At 41.4% G+C, this 27489-nt stretch overlaps 3 protein-coding genes across 6 annotated transcripts in view; 1 reads left to right on the top strand and 2 right to left on the bottom strand.

Annotated features, from left to right (window-relative positions):
* Positions 1–20018, bottom strand: part of LOC122763570 (histone demethylase UTY-like) — a 31784-nt gene extending 11766 nt beyond the window's left edge. Inside the window, exons 1-13 of one of the 2 annotated variants that reach the window (XM_044018334.1) lie at positions 19503–20018; positions 19299–19362; positions 10819–10927; positions 9905–9954; positions 9448–9506; positions 8007–8127; positions 7767–7821; positions 6066–6100; positions 5394–5487; positions 4158–4284; positions 3286–3384; positions 2972–3191; positions 616–753 (exon numbers count right to left, since the gene is read on the bottom strand). In XM_044018334.1, coding sequence (XP_043874269.1) covers positions 616–753; positions 2972–3191; positions 3286–3384; positions 4158–4284; positions 5394–5487; positions 6066–6100; positions 7767–7821; positions 8007–8127; positions 9448–9506; positions 9905–9954; positions 10819–10927; positions 19299–19362; positions 19503–19684 — 1353 coding nt within the window. In that variant the 5' untranslated portion in view covers positions 19685–20018. The remainder of the gene's footprint in view (positions 1–615; positions 754–2971; positions 3192–3285; positions 3385–4157; positions 4285–5393; positions 5488–6065; positions 6101–7766; positions 7822–8006; positions 8128–9447; positions 9507–9904; positions 9955–10818; positions 10928–19298; positions 19363–19502) is intronic. The other variant, XM_044018335.1, reaches the window with a different exon arrangement.
* A 204-nt stretch (positions 20019–20222) lies between these two features.
* On the top strand, positions 20223–23895 carry LOC122763612 (FUN14 domain-containing protein 1). 3 transcript variants are annotated; one of them, XM_044018338.1, is made up of 5 exons: positions 20223–20600; positions 21749–21917; positions 22239–22314; positions 22621–22755; positions 22958–23895. In XM_044018338.1, exons 1-5 carry the CDS (start codon positions 20576–20578, stop codon positions 23033–23035), a joined length of 483 nt encoding a protein of 160 aa, XP_043874273.1. In that variant the 5' UTR covers positions 20223–20575; the 3' UTR covers positions 23036–23895. The 3 variants fall into 3 exon arrangements, with proteins under 3 accessions (XP_043874273.1, XP_043874274.1, XP_043874276.1); XM_044018339.1 differs by having other exon boundaries at positions 20225–20600; positions 21752–21917; XM_044018341.1 differs by having other exon boundaries at positions 20227–20600; positions 22621–22749.
* A 393-nt stretch (positions 23896–24288) lies between these two features.
* On the bottom strand, positions 24289–27489 carry cenpl (centromere protein L). The gene is made up of 5 exons (XM_044018336.1): positions 27359–27489; positions 26041–26215; positions 25680–25934; positions 24848–25429; positions 24289–24474 (listed from the first exon to the last, which is right to left on the bottom strand). The coding sequence occupies exons 1-5, from the start codon at positions 27430–27432 to the stop codon at positions 24400–24402; spliced, it is 1161 nt and encodes a 386-aa protein (XP_043874271.1). The 5' UTR covers positions 27433–27489; the 3' UTR covers positions 24289–24399.

Genomic DNA, 27489 nt, shown 5'->3' with positions numbered 1-27489 from the left:
AAAACAAGTTCTCCGAACTTAAACGTGAATATTTCCCAGTTTCTTTGCTCCATGTAACAAAGAAATCATCAAAACTTCATTATTTTGAAGTTCAGGAAAGACATGTTTACATTTTCTGACACTTTGTGGACCCAACAACTAATGGATGACTCTAGAAAACGAGGCTGCAGCAGACAAAAGACAAAAGGCTGTGGCATAACAAAACAAAAAAGCAGAAGTCAGAAGCTTCAGGATCACTGGGTGTGTGTGTAAGCAGGTACTTTTCTTCCTTACGGTCAGATTCTAACAAGAAACAAAACTGAAAAGAAGGAGCAAGGATTTGTTTTACGAGGCCCAACAACCACGTCTAAATAAAGCTGAATGTGCAGTTGAGGTTCTCCGTTCTTCCCGTCTTAACTTTTCGCCCGAGCTCTTTCAAACTTTTCTTCATTCTCGGGGCCCGACATGGTCAGGACAGTGTGGACGGTGGGCAGCGGAATCGATGCATTTTTATAATGAAAACAGAGTAATGTGGATGTAGCCTCGGCGAGAGGAAGGGGACACGGGGATGGGAGGTGAGGGGAGGGGAGGGAAGAGGTTGGGGGAGCGTGTAAGTTGCTCTATCTGGTCTCTCACCTGCTGCGGTGCACTGCTCAGGCCTCCCTGCCTGGAGGTTAGCTCGGCTGGGATTGGCAGACTCCATGCCTCCTCAATAAGAGGGAGCATTTTACTTTTACCCTGTAGGCTACTGAGCTGGGGGTTACTCAACTGAGCCTAGGGGAATGGAAAACGACGTGAAAAAAAACAAAAATAAATAAATAAAAAATAATAATATAAACACAAGGCTTTCTTTAGAGAGAGAAAAAAAAATCAAAAATTAAATGAACGATGACCTCAAAACAAGGAAATGATCATTAATGGTAAATAGGTAGAGGTTACAACACAAGTGAGTTCAGTGGTCAAAGCGGTAAACTCCAGTTTTCTACCACACAAAAACATCGCAGCGTCCATTATTATTATTATTATTATTGTTATTATCATTATTGTTATTATGTGTGACTGAAGGGAAAAATGACAATCGCTTGGACAAAAAGAGAGATGAGGAAATGAACACATGACGTGTTGGGAATGTTAGAACCTCACTTGGTCAGTGTTGGAACTAAAGAGAATTCTTCACTACTGGCAGTAAAAGGCTTAATAAGCAACAATACTTGGGAGATGACGGACAGTTCATGCTACCAGGACCCTACTGAAATACATTTTTTATTTCAGTTTCTAATTTACTGATTCAGCAGCGAGAGGAATGTTGGCAAACAGCAGCAGGAGGCGGGAGAGTGTGATGAAGGTGGTGCTGCACAGGAATAACCCCCCACTTTCATGACACCACGTCATGATGTTTCGTGTTGCACCGTTACAGCAGATCAAGGAAACTCGGTTACAAATAAATCCCGCTATGCTTTCTTTCTAATGCTTTGCTCGTGTGACCGAGTACGGAGCAGCTGTGAAATGTACTCAAGTGAGGTCAGGTTAAAAAATGCAGGGAGACAGATGCTCTTCTTCTCTCAATAAAACATTAGGACACGATCAAAAAACAAAAAAAACACCCTCAAAAGTGTCACAGTTTTTGTGAGTGTCTCTTCTTCATATTAACATCTATGCTTGTCGTAAAAAAAACACATTTTACAGTCGCGCTACACCTGTAAAAACGCTGTATGTTGATGGACAACTGACGTGGAAATATACGATATTATGCATCATGATGACTTGACTTGAAAATGCCGTTTAGAGCAACCTAACTAACCCTAATTTGGGATTCTAAGACGGCTGCCATCATACAAACACTGCTACTTCAATGACTTCATTAATATTTGTTTAATATTAGTCGCACACATTGTCACACTGTTTAGTTTTCAGCATTAGGGCCGGGGCGATACACTGATTTTTACAGATTCCCTCTTTAACTGCCACCACCGTTGCTCTTCTTGGACTCCCGTGGTTCAGAGTGGGCTGACCCTCCCCCCTCCCTCCCTGCTTCACGGATGCATGCACAGTGTGGTAGCAAGTAGGGAAGAGCTTGAAAGGCACAACAGTGTCGTCGGTCAACTTGGAAGTGGTTTGGGATTTTTCTGGCGTCAGACCACGAAACAAACCGCAGCCCACTGAAAAGGTTTGTTTGGAAGTGGTTGCAACTCAAACAAGGAGCAGCACGATGGATTTGTTCCACAAACAGTGGCCTGCAGCCGAGCGGGAGAAACGTCGGCCCCCCAAACAATCGCTAAAAACAGTCTTCGGTAGTCGAGACCCGCTGGAAATATATCACGGATGTGGTGGCGTAGCATGAGGTTCCAGAGTAAAGATATTGTTAGAAGCCTGTAGAAAGCTTGCTGAAAATGCCAGGGCCTAGCGTCTTATTTAATTACTTTCTCGGTTTGTGTTTCGTTGCACTTTAACCCTAAAAGAAGAAATGCCATTTTTTACCATTTATGGTTTGTTTTTAAGAAGAAAAGAAATGGATTAAAATCATAAATATCAATTTTCATGTGAGATTTAATTTTCAAGCCACATCGCCATGTAACTACGCCGTTTGTGTGCATAGAGCGTTGTTGTTAACTGGTATTGTCATCAATGGCTCACAACGACTACTTCTTAAGTGGAAGAACTGGGGAACGCGGGTCGTGACGTCACTCCCAGTTCCCACTTCTAAGAACCAATGTAAACAGTGCAAACCATTGCTCACCAACATACAGTCCTAGAGTTTAATTTTACAAGTTATTCCTGGACCTTCCAGAAAATGTTTTGTAACATTTAAACATCCTTTTCCTCCGTATTTCAGCACTTTTTTATAAAAAACTGCAACTATGGCAATTGTTTCGATGAGGATAATCCTGACAGGAAATGTCCCCGTCGGCCCATGCGCCATCGTCACGACTTTACGACACCCCAGCAGCCACGTTAGCGGCGCCTCATGCGCGTCATCGCAGCCTCCACTCACCTGCAGACATTTGATGCGGTGGGCGAGCGCGGTGGCGTTGCTGCAGCCCTTGCTGCGCGTGGCGTTGATGTAGCACTTGATGGCGTCGTGCGGCTGGTTGCACGACTCGTACAGCGTGCCCAGGTCCATCCAGGCGGCGGCGTGGCTGTGGTCCAGCTGCACAGCGCAGATGTAGGCCTGCAGCGCGTCCATGGGCTGGTTCTGCTGCTGGTACAGCACGCTGAGGAGGACCGAGGATGGGGAACAGGACAGGAGATATTAAAAAAAGGAATTGAAAGCAAGGGATGGATTAGATCTATGCAACGCTTACTTACCCTATAGAGCACCAGGTATCTGCACTGGCCTCTGATTTGTCTATGGATTGCCGATAGGAGATGAAGGCGTCCTGGACCTTCCCAATACTAGAGTAGCACCTGCAGGAAACACAGGCCGTCAAGATTTGTCATCGCAAAAATGAAATACAGTTGCGACAAAAGATTTCTAGAGCTGCAACTAACGATTATTTTCATAATCGATTAATCGTTTGGTCCATAAATTATCAGAAAACCACAAAAAATACGTTGATCGGTGTTCGTCAAACCTGGAAATGATGACGTTCTCAAATGTTCTTGTTTTGTCCACAAACCAAAATGATTCACTTTTAATGAATTCTTTGTTACGCAGAGCAAATGAATAAAGAAAAACTCACATTTAAGAAGCTTAAACAATCGGAAATCTTGTTTGAGTCATTAAAAAAAAAGCTCCAAACCCATTAATCGATTATCAAAATAGTTGTCAATTCATTTAGTAATCGATTAATAATCACTTAATTGTTTAAGCTCTAGAAATTTCCAATAATAAAAGCTGCAGTTTAGCATTTTTTAAGCGTGCCGAGATAAAACACAAAAATAAAGCAGAGGAGTTGTGCAAAAGGACATTTTTTGCTCGAGTCGCTCAGGTTAAAACACCACGACACAGTGTTTCATTCACATAAATCCTTTTATCACAGCAAATTATGCAATAAATGAAGTTTGCTCTCGTATCAAAGCCACAGAGTCAAGATAAACCTAACCGCTACATGAAACTACATGATCCGGTACTCGAGTCAACGGCAGGCTCGATACAAATCTGAGCGACGAGGTCAGAAAACTCGATTGACCCCCGTTTCACTCTTTGACCCAGTTGTACGATTACTGGCCTCACGTACCTGCCAAGGAAGTACCAGGACTGTCCAGAGTTGGGGTCGGCCTCCAGAGATTTCTGCAGACATTGGATGGCATAGCTGTCCCTGGTGCCTCTGTCCCCGAGCTGTTCCACCGTGTGGTGCATCCAGCCTGGAGAAAGATTCCAAAACATCACGTTACTCAGGGTCTATATGTCAAAAAACAAGCACTGCACTCTCTGTCAGGCTTTATCTCCAGGGACATTTCTCTGTTTTAGAAATATGGTCACGTACTTTAAACCGACAGGGGCTGTCACTTTTCCTACAGATCACGTTTGAACAAACATTAAGTGACACAACGCTGTTCCTTTGATTTCCCTGCCTCACACGCACGAACATGACATGATAGATTATTACTCTTACTATTAGCCACACGAGTTTTGAAGACTTCAGAAGACGACATATCTGGTGTCGCGATTGTCTGCTCACGACAGAGTGTCTTTACACCGTCTTTTAGCGTTTTCACAGCAAAACATCTGTAGGAGTAGGAAGCAGTATTTTGTATTTTTTTATTAATCCCCATAGGGAAATTCCTTCTCTGCAAAACATCCTCTACTACAAAGCTAGAGACCTAAGAAACCTTCCTAGAAGCAATTCCCTTTCCACCTGGCCACAAGCTGCCCTCTACGGCAGCGGTCCCCAAGCTTTTTTGCGCCACGGACCGGTTTAATGTCAGATAATATTTTCAAGGGCCCCCCTTTAAGGTGTGGCGGAGAAATACAAATAAATAAAATGATACGAGCGGAATAAACACTGGTATTTTATAAATATAATACTTTGAGGCCATCGTCTTTTGCAATCTCCAGCAGTTGATCTGCTTCTTGCGACCGTGACATGTGATCGAGGCAAGCATCTTGACAAGAGTGGGTCATAGAGTCTTCATTTTCCAAAATAAAACACCCTTCAGAATCAGATAATAAATAAAATGGAAATAATGTAAGTTACGTATTCTTTCCGTGTGACCCCGGTATCAATTGACCCAGGCCCGGAGGTTGGGGACCACTGCTCTATGGGACCACCAGGACTACTTCAGATGGTCTGCTGCGCTTCCAAGGCTGTATAATGGGCTTTCCTTTCGGTTTAAGTTTAAAATTCCCATCTAAAGTTGAATTACATCTAGATTTTTGCATAACTAAATGACACGGGGAAACAAAACCCCCGTAAAATATAGGCTGATTTTGCTTTTTTTTTTGGTTTGCAGATGATGTACACCCGACTTACCCAGCTGCTGCAGGGTAGTGGCCTTCACCTGTGCAGGAAGATCCTCCGTCTGCAGGAGGCTCTCATAGGCCTCCTTGGCAGCGCGGTATCTCTTCTGTATGTGACAAGGAACAAGGTGGGTTTGAGAGAGAGGGAGAGAGGAGAGTTATGACAGGATTTCATACTTTTGTGCAGCAAAAACTAAATAATCCTGATGTCACGCGTCTCAGACTTGAACTGCAGTGTGGTGGCTGCGCTGCGCTCCCCAAACTGCTGAGAGCTACTGTACCTCTCCACTGAAACCGAAAATAAAGAGAGAGGGAGACCACCAGCATACAAAAGAGGGGGGAGACAGACTTTCTTGTTTCCGTGGCAACCCTGTCGATGGGCTGAGAGTAATCTCCTATCCCCTCCCGCACAACACCCACTCATGCAAGCAACCTGCTCCCTTCTCAATTTGTCAGCACCTGGTTCAAAATGTATTTAAATAAAAAAACAAAAACACAAGGCAATCCCCGGCATTAAGACACCGAGAGCCGGGTTCTGAACTACAGCCTCTGCGTTTGGACGCTCAATCAGCAGGCAGCACTCGTGCTCTTTTACAAATGACACAAGTAAAAAAAAGAAAAAAAAAGGGAAATGCCACGCAAATGAAACTGCAGCAAAGGTTTGCGTAAAAGAGCGAGCACTTACCTGAATCTCATACAAATGAGCAATGTGGAACTGAACTGTGAAAGACAAGAAGTGGACACATGTTAGTGAGAGGAAAAGGCAACATTTAAGAAACACTCGTGTCCTCCATGCAGTCTTTAACAGTGTTTAAAAAAAAGTAAACCTGTGCTGGGAAACCAATATGAAAATGTCGCCTGTCCACAGTGAGTGTGAAGCAGCACATAGGTAGCAGTGCTCCTGGTAGCACCTTCCTTTGTCTGGAGCGCTGCAGTGTCTGATCTAAGCTGCTTGAGTGACTCTCAGCAGATGGAGAGGGAGAGAGAGAGAGGAAGGGAAGGAAGAGAGAGAGAGAGGGAGAGAGAGAGAGAGAGGGAGAGAAGAAAGACGGGGGCTGCCCTCGCTAAGTGTGTATGAGTATGTGTTAGAGGTAGCAGGGATGAGGGGGGGACACAGTGAGGCAAAGGCAAACAGTGAGAGGCAGAAATGGAAATCGCCGTCGCCACAGTAACAGGTAGCAGAGACAGAGAGAGAGAGAGAGAGAGAGATGAGGCGGCAGATGCACGTTAAGGATGAAATCCATACGGAAACGCTCATGGTTTTTTGAAAAAGTTTCCCGTAAACACGACACAAACGCCGTAGTAACGGACAATGTGCACTGTGCACAAACTTCATTCTTTACTCAAATAAGAGACAAGATGAAGAAATGAAAGCCAAGGCGACTAATATAGAAAATAAAATTCCTCATACAATGAAAAGAAACGCCAAACACAAGAGGAGGAATGACAAATCTAAGCCAAAAGTAGCGTCTCACAGAAATGCCCATGGAATAATCCCAGTGATTTTATCAGATTGAATCATAATAACGCGAGTCCCGGGACACACGTGTCACTAGGGATGGGTCAAAACATCGATTTGGTGATATACGGCTATATATTGGTTATCATGGACCATGTATCGCGTATCGTAATCTCAAACTACGAGGCATCTTCTTCTTTAATAAAAGATGACAACAATGCAAACATCAACACGATCATACTAAAAACAACAGCCTCTGCTTTACTACAGGCAGCATGTTATCAATACACTTTAATATGATCACTTCCACTGGAAAAACTGGTCACAACATGTCTGTGATTCACTCAAGACTGGACCACAATGCAGCAGCCAATAAAATCTGATTTTGTTTGTCCATCACCTCTTGGGGCAAAACAGACTAAAATAGATTAAAAAGTCATAGAATAAAAAACAAACTAAAACACTGTCAAACTTAGAATTACACTATTAAAAATGGATTAAGAGAATCCTAACTTAACATAACATAATTACCATGAATGTAATTACAAATAACGTCGTTTTAATTCCATTGCTGGCAGATAATTTTCTTCGAATACATTAAGAACAGAAAAATAGTACTACATTCATGTGGTTATCACATTATTGGCTGCAACCCTGCAGAGGACTCACTCGGTCATTCAGGCAGAACTAGAGGACAAGCGGAAAAACACCAGACTCTAAAATCCCAAGTTTAAACACGACATCTGTTTGTCTGTGTGAAAACATGGGAGCTGATGGAAAGTCAACAAAATGTCTATTTTCCTGCAGAAGCTGCTCTACGTGACAATAGAACAGAATACAGGAAAACTGTGAGGAATTTCTAATTTAACCAAAAAGACAGTTTAAATTATAACTAATCATGGAATTATAATAAAAGGCGTGACTTACTTTCAGCTTTGGACAAAGTGCAGGGGTTGGAGTCAATCAAAGCCAGCTGAAAATGCTGTAAAAAGCAAAAATACATTATGATAAATCACAAGTTTCCAGCATTTGCTTCATCGTAAAAGTGCCACACAGGAAGGCCTTCATTCCAACTGGGCTATCCATGTCTTGTAGAGGAGATTGATGTTATTGATCACAATTAAAGTATGTATAATTAATGAGCGTAAAGCTTTTTGTTGGACCCACCTTTAAGCTTGACTCATAATCTGTGTTGACTTTGAACATGAGACCCAGGCGAAGGTGGATCTCCTTGGCCCGGGAGAAGCCCGGGTCAATGTACAGCACCTCCTGGAATGCTTTGATCGCCCTGTGAAGAACAGAAACAAGGAATATAAGAGACCACACACACACACACACACACACACACACACACACATCAGGATCATAATGAGAGGAAACATTTGTTTGTTTGTTCTGAAAGAAAATGAAGGACAAGTGTGAAGAGCTGCAGCACAGACACTCAGAGCTCAGTCCAGTCACAGTGTGTGTGTGTGTGTGTGTGTGTGTGTGATAAAGTGAACTGTTTGTAAATGTAACCGTTTTTTCTGCTTTTCAAGAAATTCCTGCTCCAACACACATGATTCAAATAGTAGGAAACATTTGTACATATGTTATGTAGTTCAAATGTGAAATTGTTTGTTGTCATTTTAAAGTTCCTTTTTCTTTTTAAAGCCAAATCTGTTTTTTTGTCTTTTTTGTCTCCTGTAAACTGTTACAGAAGCACTCACCCATTGGAACATTTTTTGACAATTCTACAGCCATAGATACAAAATAAATCCAGACAGCCTGGTTATAATTCTGGTCGTTATGAAGTGTCGCAGGTTCTATAACAAACAAAAAACCTGGAGAAATTGAAATTATGTGAGAAGCACGGCTTCTTATCCACCGATATGCCTAATGCTACTACTGAGGCTGCAACGATTCATCGATTACGAAATCAATTAAGTCAACAATTTTGATAAATGATTAAACATCATCATTTCTAGCTTTGGCAAACACCAAACTACATTTTACAGACCAACAAGCACTCGATTAATCGAGAAAATAATCAAATCAATCGTTAGTAAGCGCTGCACGCTACAACTATTATTATTCTTTACTGTGTATGTATTTTGCAGAATGAAGAAAAATTAGTACCGGTATGAAAAATATTACGTTTATATCACTACAGGAGAGACTAAATGTCATCTTTAATGTTCAGACTGACTGATTCTAACTGCTTATTTGGCCAGAACAGGGACATGTATGGTGACGTTACCATGGAAACAACACGCTACAGGACAGCTTGCTGGCAGTTTTACAGCAACACGGACGCAGACAGCAGCTCTGCATCTTCTCGATGATGATTATCGTGTCAACAATTCAGTTCACTTTCTAAAACACGTCTTTTCATATAAAATGTAATGTTTCCATCCTCAAAAACAAGCTGCAGCTACATACAAGGTCACCATATGTCTATTTGTTTAGTTTGTTTCCAATATCCTTTTTTGCCGTCTAGCAAGTAGTGAATACTATTTACATTTCTGTGCATTAAAAACTTATGCGAGTTAAAAGTTAAATACAAATAAAAATGAATATATAGATTAATGCCGAGCTGAGTGTTGTGCATTTGAAAGCAGTGACTCACCACTGAAAGGCATTATAGTGGAAGTAGACCATTCCCAGGCCGTACAGAAAGGCAGCATTCTGGTAATGAGTGAAGAAGATGCAAAATCATTATTATGAGAAAAAATAAACTGGACATGCACACATGCATTTAACATTTATTTTGCTTTTCTGAAAAACACCAACACTGCTGACTCAGACACTCGTGACATAATCGTGTCTCTCACACTTCACACGTGTGTGAGTGTGTGTGTTTGTGTGTGTCCTTGCTCAGGTATTTACATACAGTAACCTTGCGGCTACAGTTCAGTCAAAAACAAGCAATCAATGTCACCACACCGGGGTATCACCTTCCCAGGAGAAGAGTTCTTAAATGACTCTGACATGAAACCTGAAACCAATAGAGACCATACAAGTTTCCTGTGTGTGTGTGTGCATGTGTGTGTGTGTGTGTGTGTGTGTGTGCGTGCATGTCTTACCTTCCAGTAGTCTGACTGTAAACTGTAGTACCTCTGGTATGCCGATAATGCTGCGATTAAAAGGGCAGAAAGTGGAACATTTAATTAGAAATTGTGAGCAGTCAGGGTTGTTTTTTTTTTTTGTTATGTAGAGCAGGATTTCACTGTGTATTAATAGAATAACATGCGACTTGGTGACATATCAGTATCTTGACATGAGACAATTTTTATCGTGATAGAGCGTCTGTGATGTCTTTTCCTGGCGTTAAAGGCTGTTGGTATTCAATTAAAAAACACATGGTCTCAACATTAGTCTTCCAATTGTTTCTGTACATGCAAATATCCTTTATTAATACACTGATAAGCCAAATTCACGTGATACAATTTAAAGTGAAAAGGTGGCGGACTGTATTTTAACCATGTAACACCAATCATAAACAGCTCATATACAGAGATTACTGTAAATTAATTATATAGGACAGTATTTACAATGAAATAGCAGTACAGCCGGTAGGAGGCTCTCTCTCTAAACCAGGGGTTCTCCAAGGCTGTCATGTCGGGTCGCTGTGATATGTTTTGCGTCCCCAAACACATAAGCAGATTTGTGTGTATGTGTTTTAAATAACATGCATAAAATAAGGTTTTAATCAATTCACCAAACATCTCTAGAAAATGATATTAGGCTGAAAATAAGTCACAACTGCCATGTGATTAGACAAAGTCTCCCACCGTGGAGCTAAAACCAGAGTCTTAAGGAGAAGCGCTACTGGATTTAGATTAGGCTTAAGAATTATTATGGAATTACGGATCAACACAGACAAAACATATGCTGCCTACGCCAGCTTTAAGTACCTTTAATTCAGTCAATACAAGCATTTTTTAAACACGTAACAAAGTAATGAGTGTAAAAAGCAGGTAAAGAGGAGATGACTCACCTTTTGGATAATCCTCCAGGAGGAGGTTGAAGTGGCCGAGCTGGCAGAATAACTCCGGCTCCACTTTCCCCTCGGCCTTAAGGATGAGCGAATCGTAGCAGCGGACAGCCTGAAAGAAGAAGAAGAAAAAAAACAAAAACTCAATCTGTCTGTCAGATATAAAGTCAAGCAGAGAGATGTGCAACCACCGACAACATCTGATTACACAAAGAAAAGCAGCATGTGAAGTCAGAGAGAACTTGTGAAAGTCACAGCACAGCTGACATCAGCTGTGTGAATCAAACTCTTTCAACAGATAAACATCAACGAAATCCACTGCAGTTGATTTTAAACTTCTTGTGTGACAGCTGTTCTTGCCCTGATAAGCAGACACATCACAGCAGCTGGTGTCTGGAAACTGGATTCATCCATGGACCAGAGCAGCGTTTGACTAATGAATTAAATAAGAATTAATGAGCGGCGGTGGAACTGCACACTCACATTCATTCACATCTTCTGTAGCAAAATTAGCACTATGACTTTTGACTGTCTCTTTGATCCATATAAGAAAGAAATCATTAAGACTGAGTCACCAAAATGTACAATGTTAGACCGTCGTGGACTGTGTCTGTGTTTATGGAAGTACTGAAATTTCTGAGGTTCACTGAATGCACCTCAAGCTCAACACACTGTGGACACAGCAAAAATCACAGTAGCTCTCATGTGGTGATCCACAGGGGGCTCTGCACCGTTTTGTTTCACAGAGTCTTTCAACTAGGGATGTACAGCATTATCAGCACCGTATCAGTGAATTACTATGTTAAGTTCACTACAGCAGAGACGAAATTACTTCTGCAGTTGAGCGCAGGGGAAAAATCTCCCAAAAATATCTGCATTTCGGATTTGGTTATTGGCAAAAGTCCAATATCGTGCATCCAAACCTTCAACAGTTGATATGGTTATTAATCATCCGGTGAAAATCGTGCCATATTCACACATTTTCTGCGAGGAAAAGGCCTTTGAATTAGCAAATTTAGCCACTGATTTGTGCTCTCTGTGGTAAAAAGCTAGTTGCAACCATTACTGGGGGTGGGAGTCACAAGGTACCTCACAATACAATACATGGCCCGCGAGACAATGATTCTGTGATAATCAATATATTGCAAGACAATCACGTAGCGATACATCGCGATATCTGTCAAACTGAAGAAAAAAAAAAGAGCAGAATCTTAACGTAGCTTTCTCCTCCATTGTAAATCTAAAATCAATATTTTGACCCAATCTGCATCTCTAGATGTCTGCATCGCTGTGTGCGCACACAGCGTGGTCATGGCGAGCGGAGGAACGGAAGAGCTTGAACGCCTCGTGTCATTTAAATCCCCTGTATGGGAGTATTTTGGCTTCCCTGTCAAATATAATGACGAAGGAAAGAGGTTAGTGGATAAAACCGTGACGGTGTGTCGGCACTGTGGCACAAGAAAGCCACATGACGGTGGAAACACATCAAGCATGGGCACACATTTGAAGCGACATCACCCCGGTGTTTCACTGACAGGAGTGAAAACGAAGGCTGCTCAACAACCGCTTATCACCGCGGCATTTAAGCAGCCCCTTGTTGCAAATCAGACCGGGCCAAAGCCATCACAAACGCTATCGGTGTGTTTATAGGTGCAGACATGAGGCCATATTCGCTTGTGCAAAACGAGGGCTTTAAACACATGCTGAAAGTGCTTGAGCCACGTTACGACGGTGCGCCGTCGCGCACCCACTTCAGCGAAAATATTGTGCCAAACTTTTTTTGCAGATCCGCGCACAGACGGGGGTCAAACCAAGCAAAGACGTTCCAAGTTTATTCAGAGGTGCAAAGTTTGGGGAAGTGACCTTCAACACACAGAAACAAAAAAGGTGTGGGCCCCTGTTACATCATCTACGATAAAGAAAAAAACAACTCAGATTCGTCCTCTTCAGCAAACACAACGTGACACATCAACATTGTCAGACAACAGTCCTTGTTCATCAGCAGATGTTTCGAGGACTCTTGTCTGATAGATTTTGATGTGTCACTGATTAGTGCTCATGATGATGAAGAAGAGGAGGACGGACTGATGGCACTGAGGAGATGAAATGAGATTTGAGAGAGAGAGAGACACACACAGAGGGAGGGAAAGGCAGAATCCAGAGGGACTAAGGGATGAGAAAAGGAGGCGAGAAGAACTGTGGCAGCATGACACCTTTCGGCATCCAGCCTGCCGGAAATGATCAGAAGAAGGACTTGTGAGGACAAGGGGGATGGAACTGAAGAGATGAGTGGCACTTTGAGAGAGAGGAACAATCCAGACAGATTTAGGAACGAAGAAGAACTTTGAACTGCGATGAAGAACGAGGACAATAACTGTGATGAAGGCCTTTAAACTGTGGAGGGCAGCATCACACTTTGAACTTGGGCTGCGACAAACAGCTATTTTGGTTGTCGATTAATTGGCCAATTGTTTTGTTTGATTCTTTTCACTAAAAAAGATAGTGTTTATTCAGAATAAAAACGAATAACATTAATAACACCAACCACAATTATGGGGAAACAGCTACTCCTGAATCAATCGTGAACAACTTTAATAAACGATTCATTGGTTTGAGTGTTTTTGTTAATAATTAAAACACGTTCTCTGACTTTTCAGCTTCTTAAGTGTAAATATTTTGTGGTTTCTTTGGTGCATTTGACAAATAAATCATTAAAACATGATCATTTTGGTTTGTGGACAAAACAAGACATATCAGAACATCATTATTTCCAGGTTTGGAAAAACATTGATCAATACTTACAACATGTTCTTACATTTTATGGAGCAGACGATTAATCGACAGATTAACCGGTGATGAAAATAATCGTTAGCTGGCCAATTACAATCAGCCCTACTTGATTGTAATTGGTTAACGGCAACATTCAGCGGCCTATTGTTTGTGTACAACAGAAGTATGGTCATTTCACCCTTGAATTGGCCATAATGGAATATATTTCAAGTAGTAAATTTAATATAAGTGAAGAGAAGAGCTGAAAGAAGGCACGGGGCAGACTTATAAACCACTCCAGGGATGAAGCGGTGTAAAACTCTGTCTCATTTATACCCACTAAGAATGTTTGTGTGCTGATATAAAAGGGCTATATATCAGATTATTTAAAAGAAAAATAAACACTCCTTTAACACAGACTTAAAAAAACAACAACAAAGTTTACACTTTTATCAATTATAGCTCTTTCCAATATGGGTTGAGAACTACTGTAGGTCAATCGCCAAGGAACAGGCTGGGGAACGATCATTATACAACAGTGTGACAATGTTAGCACCGAGGGAGCAATGTTCCACCCTGACTTAATGATATAACCTAACGTAATTCACTTAGTGAGTCCATGCTGGGGTTTTTTAATATAACAATGCAGACGACTGAAAATGCACAAAACGGAAATAGAGTCAGAGGTAAAACGAAGATGGTTTTAGGAGATTGATGTCGTCCTTTTCACATCAGCGGCTGTGCAAACAGCGCTGTTAACTTCAAACAGATTAAATGACTCAGCAGTAGTGAAGCTGTTGGACTAAGAGCATGACTGCGCTCTTTGTTTTATTCTACTTTTGGGCTGCAACTGATGATTATTTTCATGAAAGATTGTTGAAAATGTTGAAAAACAATCTGAAGCCGAGGTTGCTTGGGGCTGCAATGATTAATATTGCTAAATTAATTGTTAAACTATTACATTGTTAAACTAATTTTAAAATGAACTTTATCAGTTTTAATGGGGTTTAATAATTTTATAGTTTATATTATAGTTTAATAATTAAAACACATCCTTTGATTTTTCAGCTTCTTAAAGAGGAATATTTTCTGGTGTCTTCGCTCCATATCACAAATAAATCATTTAACATGATTCATTTTGGTTTGTGGAGAAAACAAGACATTAGGAAACATCATCCATTTTATGGACCACATGATTACTTGACAAAATATAATCATTACTTGCACCCCTAGTAATCAAACAAAACAATTCAGTTTTAATGATTTCTTTGTTATATGGAACAAAGACATAGGAAAATATTCATTTTTAAGAAGCTGAAAAATCAGAGCGCTACAGAACTTATAACCGATGATGAAATTAGCCCTATTCGACTTCTCTGGCAACGACTATGACCAAAGACTATAAATCCAGCACAGTACTCACAACATGTCTATGTAAAATCTTGAGTAAAAACTATTTTTTAATCCCTAATTTTTAATCAAGTAACACTTGGATTATAGGGCCGGGCAATATGGGTTATCAATATGTGGATATCTTTAGTCTATATCCCGATAAAGGAGGTATATGTGGACTTACAGCTGCACACAGGTCGTTAAGTATATATATTACCTGTCATTTCCAATAATACATGGTTGATTTCTTAAAATTAAGGATACTTTACTTATGTTAGAAAGAATGTAATCGACTATAAATATGGTCAAATTCTGCTATAACACAAATAACTGGGCTCCAAATTAAAGATGTGTTAAGTGACTCTTTCAAGTGTCATATTGTTGATTCTGTGCTTATTTTTTTATTAATATTGTTAAATATAACATTAACAAATGTACTTAATATAATAAATAGGATTTACAATGCAACATCGTTTAAAACCAAGAAAAGTCTTAACAGATGGCACAATAAACAAAATCTAAGACCATGTCATGATATAGATCAGACAATTAGGGCTGTGATGATTATTCAATTATTATCGGTAACAAGTTCTGATTTTTTTTCAGCTATTTTCTGGTTTCTTTGCTCCATATAATAAATCATTTAAACTGAATAATTTTGGTTTGTGGAAAAAACATGACATTTGAGAACAACATTATTTCCAGTTTTGAGGATGGGTATTTTTCAACATTTTACCGGTCAAACAACAAATTAATTATAAAAATAATTGTTAGTTGTAGCCCGAGGTATAATATCCATATATTGCCCAGACCTAATTCAAGTTTCACTTTATTATACTTTGTCCTTGGCAGACAAATTCTCAGTACTGGCTTCAGTCAAGGCAAGAACTTCCTAACATGAACAGTAAAACTAAAATAAAGTAAGAAAAAGCAGCAATCAGACCAATGTGAGGATTTAACCCTTCCTTACTGTGTCATCACACCCAGACCATGAGATTAAGCCGACAGTGGAAGTTCAAAGCGAATCTTCTCTTTAGTTATTCAAAGTTTACGTCACTGCAGTCGAGTTAGTGGTGGTGATACAGTGACCTAGTTCTGTCAGTGTTATCTGCGCTCGTGTACATACACGCGCCAAGAGCAACAGTAAAGCGACGCAACCACTGCCAAAATTGGGAAGATTTAACTGCTTGTGAAAATGTCGTTTTGTTTTTTTAAGCCATTGTCGGGTGCAAAACTATTCCAGCTGTCACAAATGCACCATGTCACATCCTCAAGTCTTCACATAAGCAGAATAACAATGAAGTAAGAAAGAATGACATTCGGTAATCTTCCTTGTAAAAGAAAAATCAAAAGGAAGTGTTGGCTGTGTTTGTGAAATAACACCGTTACAATGCAATACTGTGACCAATCGACAAATATAGTATTCTTCATGCATCAGTAAACATTTGCTGACGTACGTGACCGGTGCACTTTGTGCACCAGACGACCACAAAGCGGGACAGGTTTGGTGCGACCGGCTGTGGTAAACAAACAGTGTCACAAGGCATGACTCAACTACCTGACCCGGGCAGGACCAGCGTGTATTTATTAAAACAAGTGAAGGAATTCAACTGGAAAGTCTGACAACAAGGTGAGATTTGACTTAATACGTTAATACTGCCTCCATAAGCAAGACATGTGTTGCTTAATCCACAAAATGTCACCTAAGGCCAGAGTGACCACGTCTTCTACGCCCTGTAATATGCAAAACTTAAACTTAAGACACATGAATTTAAAACGCAACCACTGCATCAGTACTTTAGAAAAAAAAAACACTGGCTGCATTGCACACTATCTATATTCTCTGGCAAGTTTGGGACACCAGTGCCTTCCTACTGTTGATGACAGATAGCTACATGTTGGAGGTGTCCCACACCACCTAGTGAGCAGATTCACGGACAGCCCCCTCAAGCCCCGAGCTGTCGAATGCACCATCATCTCTTCGTCAACCTCAGTTGACACATAGCAGCGTGGATTTGCTGCATGTTTGCTCAGTGATATGATGAATACATATGGAACATGTGTGTGTATTTAGCATGCAGCGGTCTAATACATGCAGAAGCAAATTGTCAACAAAGGACCCCAACACAGCTGTGGAATCTAACAGTATTAAAGTGAGATTCAAAGTGCCTCAATACCAACGTAAACCTGTGATGCTATCACATCAAAGGTCTTATGGGACTTGCTTTAAAGAGGACAGCAGCTTGAATGGACAAATCGTTCAGCCTGTGCGTTATGCATTCTGAAGTGGAAGGTTACTACATAAAACAGGTCTAAAACTCAGGCCCCGCAGGCCACATGTGGCCCTCCAATCAATTTCATGTGCTCCGCCACTTATCAAGTCACAGTAAGTTATTTCTGGATTTTTCTATTCTTAATAAACTAATTTTGCATCATAAATATGTCTATTATTGTGAACAATATACTGTTCCATTTCAAAACAAACACTTTTGTTTGTTTTTGTCGATAGAATATTGTGATATACTTTTAAGCTGATAGTGCCCACCCCCAACTGAAACATTGCTTTTCCCCAAAAAGTTTACGTGACCAGCCTAGAAGCGCAGTGGGCCTCCAGGTTGTTTGAGTTTGAGACCCCTGGCATAAACAATATCTTGTTTGTGGACATAGTACAATCTGCATTCTCACCATTAGATATCGCAGATTCTTGCAAAACAGACCTTTAACGCAGTAGACAGAAACATACAGATGCATTTTCTTTTTAAAAAAGAATATCTCTAAAAATTCTGTTTAAATATGCAACACACTTATTGTACTGTGCTGTATAATCGCCCTGTGAGATTATGATATCGTTACATCCCTGAATAGAGGAGCAATCCATTGCCGCAAAAACACAACCTGTTTAAGCTTTAAGTGTTAGCTTTAAGTATAAATACAATCACGTCAACGCTGAAAGAAGGCTAATGTTAATTTGACAATACTGCAAGATTTAAAAGTGCCTCAATACCATGATAAACCTGTGATGATATCGAATGTAAGGCCTTCTGGGCAACTAACGATTGTCTCTGTAGAAATGTATAATTACTTTAAAATACCAACCTTTTGGATTTCACAGCTTTTAGAATAAACCTTTAAAATTAAGTTATAATTCAAGTACATTAGCTGAGGACAGCAGCCTGAATGGACAAAACATCCGGCCTGTGCTTACACTTTTGAAGTGGAAGGTTACTGAATAAAAGATATATTTTCTGGTGTGTGAAGGCCACCATAGTTTGAGGACGTAGTTCTCCACTTGGTACAATCTGCAGTTTCACCATGAGATATTGTGCATTCTTGCAAATTAGACCTCTAACAGCAGTAGGTGCACATGTATTTAAAAAAGGATGTGTAAAAATGCAGTTTGAACCACGTTGGTATCGAAATGAAAATTGCACCGTGGACTCGATACCGCGATACAATCGCACTGTGCGATTCTGATGTCTGTGACGACAGCAACACACACAAACCCCACTGAAGGCAATACATTAATATCAAAGTGGTTTCACGGCTACCAGCGTCACTCCGCCATGTCCCGCCATCTTGGACAGACAGCCAGCCATTAACGATACTTGTAACGTTTGTCAGCACGCTCACAATTTAAACCCAAATGAGAAGAAATGGACGTGAAAGAGACACGAGGAGCAGCGCGTTATCACAAAAACACAACCCGGCTAAGGGGTATTAGCTCACATTAGCCAATAATGCCAACGCTGTGAAGACGGCGGCAGTTACTTCCAGCACCTTTTGGGACGGATGTAGCCTTTTAATGCTACTTTTAATGCCAAAGTGTTAAATAATATCTGTGCAATTACAGCACCTGCAAACAGATAACATTGAATTAAAAGAAACAGCATTAAACTTCCCTCATTAAGAGTGCCGTGTGTGTCCAACAATCCCACAAAACCGTGACGACGTCGTGTTGTTGGTGCTACAGCTGCAACTACACATGAATTACACGGGACACAGATGTGTGGCTGCCTCATAGATATCGACATAAGTTTAGGGTGAAGACGGTTTTTGAACCAGGGGATATCGTGGCTTAGCGGCAGGTGCAGGCTCACTGTTCGTCGGGTGCGAACATTTAGCTAGCATGCTAGCCGAGGGGCTAAAAGAGGGGCTGCGGCTAACTGGCCTCGGTCTCTACAGAGACAGGGGCCACTTGCGTTCACACTGGTCTCGTTTGTTAGTGCAAGAAATTCGGTGTGTGCATGTATGAGAGGCTGGACTACGTCCGTATCACGGGGGAGCTGCCTGGGCTGCAGTGTACATGCATTGGGGTTTGCTACCTTCATTAACAGGGCCTTCGTTCTGGCGCCATCTTCATGAAGCTTCTGAAATCCAAACAGTGAGCTGCAAACAAGAAGACAACACAGGCGGCTCAGTATCACTCGCACAACCTCTCGGGCACATTTCCCCGACACACGCGAGGCGAAAACGGTTAATTTTTCAAACTGTGCGTGAAAGTAAGTGCATGGCGTGACTTTCCCGACCTGTCTATCGCGACCAGGCTGTCCCTCTCCTGGGCTGTCAGTGTCGGAAAGTCCTCCTCTGTTTCACTCGCTTTTCCCGCCGCCATTTTCTTTCCCTCATCACCACTAGAAGAAGAAGCCGAGCCGAGACTCCGAGCAGCAGCGCAGGCAGCGACGGCGAGCGACACACCGCACGATTGCATGGAAAATCGCGACGCGGAGGCAACCCGTCGACTCTGCCGAATCAAAGAAGGAAAAGTGGAGAAAACAAAACGATGAAAAACTTTTTTTCCCAGGATGAAAAGATGCGATTCGATGTAGTAAATCCTTTCGGGGGGACAGAAGCGCTCTCCGGGTGGCTCCTCAAACGTCACATCTTTCACCACAGAGTGATCTTGCACCGCGATTTGAACGAGAATAGCTGGGTTTAATAATCCGGGATGTGAGTATTTCACAATAAAAACGCGTTTCGGCAGCGAAGATAAAGTTGTTATAATTGTGTCACCTAAGCGAACCCACGCGCCGCCGTGGCCACGCCCTCGCCCCCTCCTCAGCCAATGGGGGCGCCTGCATGTTACCACATGACTCCCCTGCTATATCTTTCTTTAATATTAAATATGCATTTTCTCCCCGCAAATCACTTGTTTTTCACATTATTCCTGGAGCATATTCAAAAATATTTTGTATATTTGCCCATTCATAATAAAAACAACAAAATCAAAAACCGGAGCTGTGTGTTTCATTGACAAATGCCTTGATTTATACACAATAATACATCGCCACGCACACTATTTAATATGTATTGACATCAGGGTGTTCTCTCTTATATGCAGGGTAAACGATGACTGCAATGCATCATCCCTGCCCGTTATTATTTTGCACCATTTCCGCTTCTGTGGAGTGTTATCACAACTCTGCGAATTCGTCCTCTCTCGGAGGGGAAAGTCGCAGCATCTCAGTGACAAAAGTTGACAAATTAATAAGTCCAATCAAGCGAAATCAGAGCAATTTCAACTGACGTGGCAGAGCATCATTTACAAGTGGGCGTGGCCTAGTATTGTCAACATCCTGGTGACATAACTGGCTTCTCCAAAATGGCGACGACGGATCACAGAGAGGGTCAGTGACTTTGTTTGTTTTTTTTCAAACGTCCCGGCAATTTTATCCTTATTTAGGCACAATATTTACTATTATGATTCACCTGGCTTTAATATAAGTCACACCCGGGCTTAACGTTGATGCGTGAAAGGAAATATGAGCGTTTACGACATTGATTTGGGAGCCATTTGACGTTAGCTGGCTAGCATTAGCCTCCCAGTTCATTAGCATAGAATAAACAAGCATCCATTAGAGTCTTTAAATGATTAACTGTCACACATTTGAGTATTTATTTTGACATTTTGGGTTTCAAATTACCAAATAAAGGACACTGCCAATAACTGACTCATTTGTGATGGAGCCGTTTTTATGAGTAGATCATTGATACGTGCAAAACATGGAGTATAAATGCCACTATTTTTATTACTTCACCCACACGTCTGACAGTATCAGTTAAAGTAGAACCCCTGTAATATTCCAAATCAATCAGTAATAATAGGCCTAGTAGTAAGTATGAGAGTAATAATAACAGCACTGCTAACGCTATTATTTGGGAACGATATCAGTATCAGCAGATATGGGCTTTAAAATGTGTTATCGGATATAGGCAAACACACCAAGATATATCAGTATGCACTGATATAGAAGAGACTAAATGTTGGGAAAAACATATATATTGGTATTGTTATCGGCCCAAGCATTCCCAATATATCGGTTATTGGCAAAGAGTCCAATATCGTGCATTCCTATTGATAACAGTTTTAAAAACACCGAAAATAACACAAAAATTAAGGGGGAATCATAATAGCATATAAAATATTTTTATTTGTGATTGAAGAGCACAGATACTAACACCATTTTTCTTCAGCAAACAATCTAAAAAGGGGGGAAATATCAGTTCTCACTGCTTCAGCACACTAATGTGTTGATCTATATCTGGATCCATATTCAAAATCTACAAAATTCTTCCTTGAGCCATAATCTACGTCCACAGAAATCATTTCATCCTTTTATTTTTGGGTTAAAACGCTCCGCTCATAACAGACAGAAAAGACAAAGAAACAAATGGGGCCTGAAACATACGCCCCCCGGCAAAGGTCTTCTAAGTGTGTGCACAGCGGCTTATTCTAAAAAGATAGTGTTGTAATCTCTTTGTGTGTGTTTCACAGCAGGTCAGGAAGACCCAGAGAGTGAAGATGAGGTTTATGAAGTCGTGGACCTGACAGAATATGCCCGGAGACACCAGTGGTGGAGCAGAGTGTTCGGGAGCAACTCGGGCCCGATCGCTGAGAAATATTCCGTGGCCACGCAGATTGTGATGGGCGGGGTGACTGGATGGTACGACCCGGGGGTCACACGTGGATCTCACTTTCATACGTGATAAAATAAGAGTAAAATAATGACCTTTCATGATACTGATTTGACAGTACATACTGTTAGTTCTTAAGAAAAAGAGGACTGAGTGCACATTATTTAATCAGAATCAGAATTGGGTTTATTGTAAAGTGTAGCTTACGCAATACGAGGAATTGGTTCTGGATGTTGGTGCTAAACAAGAGCAACAAACCAATAAATATTAGATGCCATATGTAATATGGTAATATGTAAAGTACAGTTATTTACAAAATAATCAATTCCCTTGTTGTTGTCAACATGCAGGTGTGCTGGTTACCTCTTCCAGAGAGTTGGGAAAATCGCTGCCACTGCTGTGGGTGGAGGTTTCCTCCTTTTACAGGTAATAGAACCCTAACAGGAGGTTAACACACTCACATGAAGTTAATATGCCAGCTGCTGCCAGCTGCTGCCACAAGGACGCATTCCATTTTATATAAAAATCTACCTTGATAAGACCTTTTTTATCATTCTCCGCCTTAGTAATTTTCATCAAGGTCAGGATAAAACATGAATATGTCTGAACATATTGAAAACTGATTGAAAAGAGCTGTCCATCCAGCGGCGAGAGATTAAAGTAGATTTTTCTCTATTGTATAAGTATGTACATCTGTTCATACTCGGGTTTCATGACTCTGTTCCTCTTCAGATTGCCAACCACAGTGGCTATGTGCAGGTGGACTGGAAGAAGGTGGAGAAAGACGTGAATAAAGCGAAGAAGCACCTGAAGAAGAGAGCGAACAAAGCAGCGCCTGAAATCAACACATTTATTGAGGAGGTAAAGGTACATGGACCAAAAACTACTGGCTTTTCCTATTTGTTTTTAATTGACTCTCTGACATTAGAAACTAAACAGCATGTGCGAAGCAGCAATGCCACCTAGTGTATTTTTTGCCTTCATACACTTAAGAGCTTTGACACAGCAGATTTGTATGCTTGGTGAGGTGATTGTTTGTATTTTCACCCCGGTGATCTTCTGCCCGCAGGCCACAGACTTTGTAAAGAGGAACATCGTCGTGTCCAGTGGCTTTGTCGGTGGCTTCTTCCTGGGTTTGGCGTCTTAAAGGTGCAGCGCGCGCCGTGTCCTGCGTTTACTGTGAATCGCAACACTACCATAGGTCACTTTATCTCTCCAGGCCCCTTTTTACTCATGCGGATTTTGAACATTTAAGCATGATCTGTTGTGACTGTGGTTTTTAAATGTCTTAACCTGAGAGGGTTGTCTGATTGTACTGTAAAGCTGATTATGTCGAGGTGCCACAAATTTAACACAGATATGAGCTTTTACCATGTTGATAATCATCCTCGCCACTGAAAATCCCTTTTTCCAGAGCTGTAAATACCCACATAGAAGGAAATATTGTATAAAAATAACAGCGAAGGCACCGTTTGCTGTTTATTTTTCCATGTTGCCATGAGTTCCATGTGCCATTCACGTCTGTAAACAAACACTTGTGCGGTGGTGTTTTTGAAGCAGGAGCTCTCACAGATTATACAACACATATCAGATGAATTAATTGCGACTTTTCAGTGCGAGGACGAGCGTCGTCTGCTGTACTGTAATTACTACCATCACGAGCCCCGATGCTAAGAGACACCAGTCCCTGTCATTAAAGAGCATAATGAGCAGAGACTGTGACTCCTACACTCTTCTGTGTCAGTGTAGCAATAACACAACAGCGACGACGCTGCTGCTGCTGCTGATGATTGTGTATTATCTGGTTAAATATACACACGTGCTGTGAATTTGTTATTTTGTTTTTGCCTCTTTTCTTTCCTCCAGTGCAGTATACAGTTAATATTCCAGGTGCAAGTTTAATGTTGTGTTCTCTCACTCCTTCATTGTTGTTTTAATAACTTTATTTTGCACTGTTTGAATTTCATTGTGTCATTTGAAATAAAGTTGCCTACGTTTGTTTTAAAACTGGAGCTCCCTCGTGTCCTCGCTCACAACAACCATGAACGTTCTCTGTGGTCTTCACTTTATTTTTATAAATCATAACTGTTGGACCCTCATAGATCAACCTAATACTTTTTTTTTTTTTGCCATAAATGCATTCGTTAGTTGCTTGAACATAAATGAGTGTTGTTTTAAAGCAGACTCTGGGTCTATTAATCACCACACTGACACCTTTTATTGCTTTTATTTACATTTCTGAATGAAAAAAAACATGTAAACAAATGGACACAAATATATACAGTGACGTTTTTACAAGAAGAGGCGGAATCTGGACGTACATGAATGAAATGAAATGAAAAATAAAGCCAGGATTTGAACGACATACATTTATGAAACATTCACTTTGATATCATGTTGTGAAAAAAAACTTTATTTAAAAACCAAAAAAAAACAAAGAGGGTGTCAGAAAAGGCTGCTTTCGTCATGGGTTCCTGGTTCCTGGTAGTGTTTTTGCAGTGTCTTTATAAGTCACATGGGCATTTTGAGGAGGGCACACTCGGTCAGTAACGTCAGGGTCGCGATCATGTATTTGCTGTTTGAGATCTGAAAAGATATAGTAGTAGTTAGTATATTAAACATTTCAGGTGCTGGTTTGTAAAAGTGCAAAAGCCTTGGTGGAGGTCTGTGCACCCCAAGTTATCTTTTCATTATTTGTTTATTCTTATATTCAAGTCCCATTTTACCTCATCACTATACCCGTCTCTTACCGGACTGCTACTATTTTCATCTCGTTTCCACTGCGTCTGCTACTTTTGCTGTCAATTTTCATTTAATTTCAGTTCTGTATTGTTCTGTGAAGCACTGTGACTTTATGACAGGTTTTTTGTGATTGGATCTCATTCCCACACATTCACGACGAATAGGACGCACTCAGACATGAACTGGGCACAATCTGGAGATAATTAAAGATCAGTACCTTCATCCTGCCGTTACACTTGGCCAAGCCCAGAGCTGTGGAGACCTGTTTCAGACTCCCCGCTGACAGATCCAGCCTGAAGTGTCTGTAGAAGTGGCCCTTCAGCCCCTGCATGAACCTCTCCACCTCCATGATGTCAATGTTGCTCCCCGCCTCCTCATCCTTCCCTCCCTCGCCCTCCTCCTGTGGATCTCTCCTCAAGCTGTTCCACAGCTCCCAGGCGTCCTGGCCGTCCACCGTGTACGTGATCTGCAGTGGCGGCACGACCGGAACACTCCAGATCATCTTCAGGTGCTGGATGTTGCACTCGGCGTGGCAGTTGGTCCACAGAGCCACCAGCCACTGCAGACTGGTGTGGCTGATTTCCAGCGGCCCGAAGCAGCAGTCGAACGTCAGCTGGAACCAGGACTTGACCGCGTTCGTGAGGACCTCGGAGCCGCTGCTGCAGAACAGCGGCAGGCAGGTGAAGTCTTTGGGGAGCGAGTTCAGGTACTCCGGGTTTCCGTAGACGCAGGTCAGCCAGCCGCTCCACAGCGCCCTCTGAGGTTCGTCCTGCCCTGGAAACGAGGACTTTGAATGGATCTGCAAATGGATCGGCAAAGAATGTTTAGGTTACGGTGGAGGGAGGATGTCAACTTGTATATCTTGTTTTAAATTGTGAATTTTATTTGAAGACCATTCATTTTCAGCCCTACTTGTAACTTTAACCTTTGTTTTTGAATGATTCTACCATCTGTGCTCCAAGGTAAGCTTTTGTGCCACATTTCAACCATAATCCAGACTGGAAATTAGCAGGTAACACTGTCAGCTTTGACAGAATCCCCGTTCTCACCTGTATGAGGATGGTCTCAGCGTCATCGTCCGTCTCCGTCATCCCCTGGATCACAGAGAAGGACGCTCTGAAGCTTCCCTGTGCCGCCTCCACGTCCACCGCCAGGCCTTGGTGCTTCTCCGCAGCGATGAATGCCGACAGCTGCCTGGAGTAGCCCCTCATCTGCGTGTGCCTGAACCTGTACAGAGGGGTGACGTACGACAGCTTCCATTCCTTTTTCAACAGCAAGGCCAGCTGCTCCACGCTCACTTTCTCCTGTGGTGAAGAAACACAGAAAGGAGATCACACTGCTGTTGCTCCTCAGAATTAGACTGAGCGGGATAAGTGAAAAAGTGAAAAATGGTGGCTTGGATTGACTCACACTGATATTATGTGACTTTGGAGCTCTTCTGCTGGTGTTGAGCCTCCGCGCCGTCAACGCCGGCGTCAGGCCGAGGCGCGAGGCCGCACCTAAGCAGCTTCGGTACGACAGCCGGTAGCTCTTGCTTCTGCTCCTCCTCTGAACTAAAGCACTGTTGAGGGGAGTCCTCGCCCCACTGGAAAGTAAAAAGACACATCAGTATCAGACAGGTCCTCACTGCAGGGCTGTGGGTTTAACTTTAACAGTCTGATTGTGGCACAGAAACACATTTTCCCCCTTTGAAACAATTCTATGATAGAGAGGACTCGCTCCATCCTGTGTCCAGTTTCCTCCATTCCATACATAATCAATGTTATCAATTTGCACAATGCATTGTTGCACAGTTTTCATGAACTTGAAATTTGAGTGGGATTGTTCTTAGTCTTTAGCTGTGCTTATGTTCTTGTTTATTGTGTTTTTAAGGTTCGAGCAACAAGGGTTGCAAGAACCCTATTGAAACTGTTTTTTTTATTGTTTTTGTTTGTAGCTGCAAGAAAGCTCTGAACTGAAGTGAACTTTAAATTTGTAGAGAGTTGCATTGTTTTCTCATACGCCTCACTACAGGATTTATTGCTTTTATGTTGTATATGAATATGAACATTAAAAAATGCAAACTTATTCCATATTATCAAATGATTATTTAATTGTATTATTAGATAATCATAACAAACATCTTTTTATAGCTCCTCTAGTGACATTACATTTTTTTTAGATTTAAAAAAAATAATGTGTCTTAAATAATATTTGACAAGACATGAAAGCAATGACAATATATTCAAACAGTATTTTAGTATTGGTTGTTTTGGTGAAAGTCATGTGACTTGGATATCGTATGTGCGCTATTTTTCTTTTTTAATATATGTAGTACCATTTTACTAAAGGTGTTAGATAAATCCCAAACATGTTGGTAGAACTGAAGACAAAGCTAAAGTTTCATGTTGGGTGTTTCCGATGTGGCGGCTTTATTTTGTTGACGAGTGAGGTCTGTGGGATTAAATGTGCCCCGAATAGAAAAGTGAACACTACAGATTGACAAAATGTATCGTATATCAAGTTAACGTCCTTGCGTATTTTTGAAAAAAGCGAAATACCGTCAAACTTCTTGTTTATCGAATGTTATTTGGTTGGGCAGTGTCTTCATACGGATAATACTGGCATAAGTCAGGCCTAAAGTGACGCCGAAATACGCAGTCGAACTACGCAACTTCACTGTTTACTAATGTGAAACTAAACATTCAGGAGAAAAACAACATGTTTAATATATAAGTTTAGTTTTTACCTGCTACGATGTCGCTCCATGTCTGGAGTACCCGAACCAAACCGGAAACAAATTTGAACATCGCGCTTTCCCATGAGCCTGTGCGGTTAGACTCGGCCAATCAGAGCGATCCAAACAGGAAGTGGGCCTCC

Source organism: Solea senegalensis, linkage group LG2 (assembly GCF_019176455.1).
Source record: "Solea senegalensis isolate Sse05_10M linkage group LG2, IFAPA_SoseM_1, whole genome shotgun sequence".
NCBI lineage: Eukaryota > Metazoa > Chordata > Actinopteri > Pleuronectiformes > Soleidae > Solea > Solea senegalensis.
Note: the sequence above shows the minus strand (reverse complement) of the source record. Positions and strands in the feature narration are given on the sequence as shown.